An 8,633-nucleotide genomic window follows, 5' to 3' on the forward strand; every position below is an offset into this window, starting at 1 on the left:
GGGGGGCACGGAGCCCTGCGGGGGCGGCGCGGCCCGGCTCCCTGCGCGGAGCAGTTTTCTCCAAGTGTCCACGTCCTCGTTGGGGCCCGGCGCTGCCGGGAGACCCCTCCACGTCTGCCGAAGGTAAGCGGACCTGGCCATCCAAGGGTCGCTCACCCCAGACCGCAGCCGGGGAGTGGAGGGCGGGCAGCGGAGGATGGGGGCGGCACGTTCGCAGCCGGCGAGGGAAAAACATGCAACAGGCGGGGCGGCCCGGGAAACTAGCGTTCGCGTTTCCTGCGGAGACGAGACTTGTCCGAGACTGAAACTTGCTTGGGTTCTTCCAAACCCGAGACGGGCAGAGGCGAAGCTGCGCCGTCCGTCTGGGTCCGAGCGCCCCCTGGTGGCCTCTCCTAAGGATGCGGGGCGAGGCTACAGGTGAGATTGGAGCCGGACCGGACCGCCTTCCTCTCGCTCCCACCCCCAGGCATGGTTTCTCCTTGGAGAAACGTGACTCTTCTGGGCAGTTTCCTGGACCAGGGCACCTTTTGGCCCCGTAAAAGCGAACCCCGCAACCAGAATCACAAAGGTCCTTTCACCTTTTGCTTTTTGCCCTTGAGTCCTTTGTGACCAAAAACACCCCCAGGATTGATTGCAGGACTCCTCTGTGTGTTAACTGCACGTGAATTAATTAAACCGTGTTGAATGAGTCAGGCAAGCCACACGGCTACAACACTGCAGAAGACTTACGTCCTTTAGGCGCTTGTCACCTGCCACCATTCATTGTCAGCCTCACATAAAAGTATGAGAGGCAAAAAAGAATCACTTGAGATTGTATTCAGAAACAGATTTTATCACGATTCTACAACTTCTGTCAAGAGGTTGTAAAATCACCAATTCGCGTCCACTGCTAGCATGTCTGTAGCCTCAGAGAATGTCTTTGTGTTTTTCCCCCCAGAAAGGAGTGTCATGAAAAAGGAACAGAAAAGAACCGTCACTCTCGGTGAAAGGGGAGTTTTCTTTCCCAGTTGGTGGTTACTTCATGATTGGAAAAGAAGTACCTAGGTGGCGGAAGCGATTAGATTCTTAAAATTGTACGGATGAAGCTGATAACAGAAGACATGAAAATACTTTCTCTGGGTCATAATAGGCGATGAGTAAGCCTGAACAAGACAGATTTGAAATGAGGCCTGAAATCCTCAGTTTTTCAAAGCCAAGTGGGACTTTGAACACTTGTTGAGGATGTTCTTTTCCCAAAAATGGAAGAGGAAAAAATTCTCAAAGCAAAAGTGTAAAATGTGGAAGGGAATAACAACCAAGTCGACTCCCAAGAATTTCAGTACTTCATCAACTCCTTTGGGCAAAACATAGGCAGCAGCATCATGCATGTGGGTGATTTTATCACTTGTGTTGGTTTTCTATCCTAGGATCGACTTCTTGATTTGGATTTTGGAGTGATTCTTTTTCTTCTTCTAATTCTTTTTTTTTTTTTTTTTTACAATGTGTGTTTTGACTCCTCATGCTAGAAAGATTTATGTAAAGGAAGTAAATCCTGAATTCGTAATATGCTGTATCACTGTTTGGTGTGTGATATGGAAACATTAGAGGTCTTAACATTCCTTGAAGTTTTATTGGAAGCCGAGCTCCGTCAGGCACACAGGTAGACAGTGTACGTTTTCTCTTCTCGGCAGCCCTACTTGCTTTGAATGAACCGAATGTCAGCTGGATTTCACAGCATATACGATTTACAGTCTTTGTTTTATCAAGGCCTTCAGTGTATGTCTTATACTAAGCAGATGGGAAACACACTGAGCCCTGTACTTGACATGTATGCCTGAGGAAGGGAGCTCCTCCATGGATCATGGCGTTAATGTTTACAGGACATTTCTTATTTTTAGCATTAGTGATGTTTGCTTTTTCTACTTTTGAGGAATCTGTGAGCAATTACTCTGACTGGGCAGTCTTCACAGACGCTATAGATCAGTTTAAAACACAGAAAGTGCAAGATTTCCAACCCAATCAAAAGCTGAAGAAAAGTATGCTCCATCCAAGTTTATATTTTGATGCTGGAGAAATCCAGGCAATGAGACAGAAGTCTCGTACAAGCCATTTGCATCTCTTTAGAGCTCTCCGAAGTGCAGTAACAGTTATGCTGTCCAACCCCACATACTACCTACCTCCACCCAAGCATGCCGATTTTGCTGCCAAGTGGAATGAAATTTATGGTAACAATCTGCCTCCTTTAGCATTGTACTGTTTGTTATGCTCGGAAGACAGAGTTGCCTTTGAGTTTGCCTTGGAATATATGGACAGGATGGTTGGCTACAAAGACTGGCTGGTGGAGAATGCGCCAGGGGATGAGGTCCCAGTGGGCCATTCCTTAACGGGTTTTGCCACTGCCTTCGACTTTTTGTATAACTTACTAGATGATCATCGAAGACAAAGATACCTGGAAAAAATATGGGCCGTTACTGAGGAAATGTATGAGTATTCCAAGGTCCGTTCGTGGGGCAAACAACTTCTCCATAATCACCAGGCTACTAACATGGTAGCATTACTCACCGGGGCTTTGGTGACTGGGGTAGATAAAGGATCTAAAGCAAACATATGGAAACAAGTTGTCGTAGATGTGATGGAAAAGACGATGTTTCTTTTGAATCATATTGTTGATGGTTCTTTGGATGAGGGTGTGGCCTATGGAAGCTACACAGCTAAGTCAGTCACGCAGTATGTTTTTCTAGCCCAGCGTCATTTTGGTATCAACAACTTGGATAATAACTGGCTAAAAATGCACTTTTGGTTCTATTATGCTACCCTTTTACCAGGCTTCCAAAGAACTGTGGGGATAGCAGATTCCAATTATAATTGGTTTTATGGTCCGGAGAGCCAGTTAGTTTTTTTAGATAAGTTTATCTTAAAGAACGGAGCTGGAAATTGGTTAGCTCAACAAATTAGAAGGCACCGACCTAAAGATGGCCCAATGGTTCCCTCCACTGCCCAGAGGTGGAGTACTCTTCACACTGAGTACATCTGGTATGATCCCCAGCTCACCCCACAGCCTCCTGCCGAATATGGCGCTGCAAAAATGCACACATTCCCTAACTGGGGTGTTGTGACTTATGGGGCTGGGTTGCCAAATACACAGGCCAATACGTTTGTGTCTTTTAAGTCTGGGAAGCTGGGGGGCCGAGCTGTGTATGACATAGTTCACTTTCAGCCATACTCCTGGATTGATGGGTGGAGAAGCTTTAACCCAGGACATGAACATCCAGATCAGAACTCATTTACTTTTGCCCCAAATGGACAAGTATTTGTCTCGGAAGCTCTCTATGGACCCAAGCTGAGCCACCTCAACAATGTGCTGGTATTTGCTCCGTCGCCCACGAGCCAGTGTAACAAGCCCTGGGAAGGTCAACTGGGAGAATGTGGCCAGTGGCTCAGGTGGACCGGTGAGGAGGTTGGGGAAGCAGCGGGGGAAATCGTTACTGCCTCTCAGCATGGAGAAATGCTGTTCGTGAGTGGGGAAGCAGTATCTGCTTACTCGTCAGCAATGAGGCTGAAAAGTGTGTATCGTGCTCTGCTTCTCTTAAATTCTCAAACTTTGCTCGTTGTTGATCACGTCGAGAGGCAAGACAATTCCCCAATAAAATCTCTCAGTGCCTTCTTTCATAATCTGGACATCGATTTTAAGTACATCCCCTATAGGTTTATGAACAGGTATAACGGCGCCATGATGGATGTGTGGGATGCACACTACAGAATGTTCTGGTTTGATCATCGTGGCAACAGTCCCATTGCTAGTATACAAGAAGCAGAGCAAGCTGCTGAATTTAAGAAACGGTGGACTCAGTTTGTTAATGTCACATTTCAGATGGAATCCACGGTCACAAGAATCGCCTACGTCTTTTATGGGCCATATGTCAATGTCTCCAGCTGCAGATTTATTGATAATTCCAATTCTGGACTTCAGATCTCTCTCAGTGTCAACAATACTGAGCATGTTGTGTCCATTGTAACTGACTACCACAACCTGAAGACAAGGTTCGATTACTTGGGTTTTGGTGGCTTTGCCAATGTGGCTGATCAGGGCCATATCACCCGATTTGGTTTGGGCACTCAAGCAATAGCAAAGCCCATCAAGCAAGATAGGGTTATTTTCCCCTTTGGATTCAAATTTAATATAGCTGTTGGGTTGATTTTGTGCATTAGCTTGGTGATTTTAACCTTTCAGTGGCGGTTTTACCTTTCGTTTAGGAAGCTGATGCGGTGGATCCTAATCCTCGTTATTGCCTTGTGGTTTATTGAGTTGCTAGATGTGTGGACCACTTGCACGCAGCCCATCTGTGCAAAATGGGCAAGGACGGAAGCCGAGGCAAGCCCGAAGCCTTTGTCTTCAGAAGGGCGCCTCGCTGATCTTCCTGATGTCGTCATTACCTCACTTCCTGGTTCAGGAGCTGAAATTCTCAAACAACTGTTTTTCAACAGCAGTGATTTCCTCTACATCAGAGTCCCTACAACCTACATTGATATTCCTGAAACTGACTTGGAAATCGACTCATTTGTAGATGCCTGTGAATGGAAGGCATCGGATATCCACAGTGTGCGTTTCCGTTTACTCCGAGGCTGGCTGCAGTCCTTAGTTCAAGACACAAAACTACACTTGCAAAACATCCATCTACATGAGCCCAGTCGGGGTAAACTGGCCCAATATTTTACAGCAAATAAGGACAGAAAAAGAAAACTGAAAAGGAGAGAGTCTCTGCCAGAACAAAAAAGTAGAATGAAAGGCACCTTTGATAGGGATGCTGAATATATTAGGGCTTTAAGGAGACACCTGGGCTATTACCCAAGTGCACGTCCCGTGCTCAGCTTAAGCAGCGGGAGCTGGACGTTAAAGCTTCATTTTTTCCAAGAAGTCTTAGGAGTTTCTATGAGGGCATTGTACATAGTAAGGGACCCTCGGGCATGGATTTATTCAATGCTGTACAGCAGTAAACCAAGTCTCTACTCCTTGAAGAATGTACCAGAGCACTTAGCTAAATTGTTTAAAATAGAGGGAGGGAAAGGCAGATGTAACTTAAATTCAGGCTATGCTTTCGAATATGAGTCGTTGAGGAAAGAATTATCAAAACCCCAGTCCAGTGCAGTCTCCCTGTTGTCTCATCTGTGGCTGGCTAACACAGCAGCAGCCCTGAGAATAAATACGGACTTGCCGCCTACCAGCTACCGGCTGATCAAGTTTGAAGATATTGTGCATTTTCCTCAGAAAACCACGGAAGGGATTTTTGCCTTTCTTGGAATACCTTTGTCTCCTGCTAGTTTAAACCAAATATTGTTCGCCACCTCCACAAACCTTTTCTATCTTCCCTATGAAGGGGAAATATCACCAACTAATACTAATGCTTGGAAACAGAACTTGCCTAGAGATGAAATTAAACTGATTGAGAGCATCTGCTGGACACTGATGGAGCGCTTAGGATACCCAAAGTTTATGGACTAAATGCTGCAGGTCAGCAGAAATTTGCACTAACACTTTCCAACACGGTTTGTGGATGTGAACCAGAAGAGTTTGTTTATTCTTGTACTGTGTGCGTGTGTGCGTGTGCGTGCGTGCGCGTGTTCCGTTCGTTACTTGCACAGAGATTATTTTAAAACTAGGCACCGTATTTGGCCTCGCAGGATTTATTTTTACGTCACCGCTTTCCTTGCCTGTGTTTCTGATTTTTTTTTCTGTTGAAATGTTCCCGCTACAGAGGCATAGAGGAGGTTACATGATGGTGGTCGGGGAGGTAGGAAGATTTTACAGGCTTGTGTCAAACTCTCTCCCTTGTCTGTAACCGTGCTGATCTATCTAGGAACCTCAAACACTACAAAAGGTCTTTCAATTGCTGCTGTGCCCAAGTGTCTCTTGCTTTCAAGATGGACTACAAAAGTTCCTTATCTTTTTTAACAGATCTTCCAACACATTTATCTTGCACCAAAACAAAACAAACAAAATAAAAACAAGATTTTTTTAAAATGTGTATAACGTTCAGTGATATCACTGGGGATATGGTGAAACCTCCTATCATAACTATAGGATTCCTTCTGGAAAATACAGACGGAAATGCAGAATGAACTTTTTTTTTTTTTTTTTTGAGGTCAGAAACTGTGGTCTGAACAGCCTCCTTAAATTTTTTTACTCAGAAGTAATAAGGAGTCAGTCTTTGAACAGTCTGGGTACCAAGGACTGGGAGAGTATTTTAGACTTGCTTGTCTGTTTAAAACTCTCTCTTCTCTTTTTTGCCTCCTGGGAGCTACAGCTGTTCCCATCACACCACTCCCACTGTCCTTTCTGTCACTGTCATGCAAAAGAATCAGTGGTTATTAATTGTGGAAGTCGGGACATTTGTGGGGATTTTTTTCTCCCTGCCCGATGATTAATTTTGCATTAAAGCCCCGAACAGACTTAGGATCAGATTTCATTTTGTGGAATTATCACCGTATGACTCAAAGCGATGCCTCTACCGCCAGTGTTTTTTTAGACTGGAAACGACTTGGAAACCTGCCTGACTTATCTTGCATCCCTTTGAATGAGTTTACAGACTGCCAGTGTCTGCAAAAGTCGAAGGCAAATGGGAGATGATGTCAGAGGCATCTGTTTCCTTCACCATCTGCATCTTATTATAAATGTAGTCGTCATAAAATGTGGTTCATTTTATTTTGGTAGGCTCCAAAATCAAAATGCCATGCCATTATAAGGCCGTGGAGTAATTATAATGCAATTGGATGAAAACCATTAGGCAGCGTCCAGCCCTGATGAAAATCTCTGGGCAGATTGCAATCTTCCCGATGCCTCAGACTGTCGTTCCCCCAAGCTCTCAAGCACTTGGGAGTCTGTCATTCTGACCTAGATAAAAACGGTTCTTTCTCGGTAGTTTGTTATTATGTCAAAATGTGCCTCCAGAACGATAAAGCTGTGGATATGTTACATTCTGGCTAACCCTAAGCGGGCTGTCATTTTTCTTCCATTAGAGTGTGAATGCAGGCTGCTCCTCCTCCCCTCGATGTACTTCCCTCCCATTGCTTACTGCTTTCTCGCTTCAATGTCAGAATGAATGAGAATCGTATTAATATAGGTTGAGAAGGCAGCTGAGGACCTGAATCTGCAGAAGATTCTCAGGGAAGGTTATTCTTCCTGCCTCAGGACTGTCAGCGAGCACGTGACAGTGCCGCATGGGTGATCACACTCGTTCCATCATTGGTCGTTGTCTGTGTGTCTGCTGTCAGTTCCCAGCATGTGTGATCTCAGATCAGATCAAATGGAAAGGCTTTGAGTTGGCAGTAATATCAGGTCCTATCAGGGTAAGAATTACAAATGTGTGCAGGTAACCACTGCCTTTAAACTTTGCAGAAACACCCCCCAAGGGCAGCAGAGAACCAGATTGAAGATGTGGGGGAATCGGGAGACAAGAGGAAAATGAATGAGTTCTGTGGATGAATATGGGAATGTGTTCTTAATAGCTAAAGAAAGGGACATTTTTTTTTAAATTTAACTTTTTTTCCAATGTTTGTTTATATTTGAGAAATGTGAGTGGGGGAGGGGCAGAGAGAGGAGGGAGACACAGAGTCTGAAGTAGGTTCAGCTGTCAGCACAGAGCCCAGTGTGGGGCTCGAACTCACAGACCGCGAGATCATGACCTGACCGGAAGATGGACGCTCCACTGACTGAGCCTCCCAGGTACCCCAGAAAGGAACCTGTTTACTAAAATGATCTTCGCAGTGTCCTGACTTTCACCCCCACATAGCAATGCCAAGGTGAACTTCCCTGTCACTGTTCTCACCCCCTCCCACCCTAAGGGAATGTTTGCTGGAGACTTCTATCTGCAGACTCCCCTGTGAGGAAAGTTAGGAGTGAGGGATGACCCGGCCATTGGACATACACACATATGTTCATGCTTGGGAACCCCTGCCTTATAATTGCAATGCCTAAGGTGATTTACTCCCACAATATCCAGGTCTTGCATCCTTAGGGTGTTAGCCTCAGATAAATTCAAATAGCCTCCACATTTAATTTTATTCTTACCATCTTGGAAATAATGCAAGGGATGATTGTCACTACGTGACACTTGTAAAGAAAATCCCTGTCCTTTCTGTAAAATAAACCCCTTTCTTTATTAACTTCCCCAAACATGGGTCTAATTGGGATAAAAGCTGTTATTAAAATTTAAGTCTTGAAATTAAAGAAAAAAATTTTGCTGGCAAAAGTAACAAACTCATGGTAATAACATGGTTCTCCCAAGTTTGAAGTGCAGATTACTCTGGATGGAAAAGGCCATATCTGGAATTGAGTTTATTGTAATAAAAGTCTGGAGAGGCTAGGGAGTGGGAGATGCTTCACGAAAAGGAAGATAAATTTGTGACTATGCTTAAAATTAATTGATAGAAACTTAAAGAGGGGCAAGTTTAAAGCAAATGACAAGAATACATGCACATTAGGTCTAGACCTCAAATATCAGACATTTCATTGGTTGTCTTTTTAAGTCAACAGAGAATTAGTAAATGCCTGGCAAGAACGGGGTGTTAAGCTCCCAAGTCATGGCTGGGGACTTGCCACAAACCCCCCAGCAAGCATATTTCTAGAAGAATCTCCCCTCCACACACAGTAGTGCATC

General features: G+C 44.7%; 1 protein-coding gene across 1 annotated transcript; it reads left to right on the forward strand.

Annotated features, from left to right (window-relative positions):
• The first annotated feature begins 1,534 nt into the window (after positions 1–1,534).
• DSEL (dermatan sulfate epimerase like) lies at positions 1,535–5,969 on the forward strand. Its single transcript, XM_077777702.1, has one exon. It carries the CDS (start codon positions 1,841–1,843, stop codon positions 5,477–5,479), a length of 3,639 nt encoding a protein of 1,212 aa, XP_077633828.1. The 5' UTR covers positions 1,535–1,840; the 3' UTR covers positions 5,480–5,969.
• The last annotated feature ends 2,664 nt before the right edge of the window (positions 5,970–8,633 follow it).

This window comes from Crocuta crocuta, unplaced genomic scaffold (assembly GCF_008692635.1).
Source record: "Crocuta crocuta isolate KB4526 unplaced genomic scaffold, BGI_CrCroc_1.0 scaffold36, whole genome shotgun sequence".
In the NCBI taxonomy this organism is placed as follows: Eukaryota; Metazoa; Chordata; class Mammalia; order Carnivora; family Hyaenidae; genus Crocuta; species Crocuta crocuta.

Bases quoted from the DNA above. Each gene is read 5' to 3' on its own strand.
- DSEL (XM_077777702.1), top strand. From the start codon at position 1,841: ATGGCGTTAATGTTTACAGGACATTTCTTATTTTTAGCATTAGTGATG.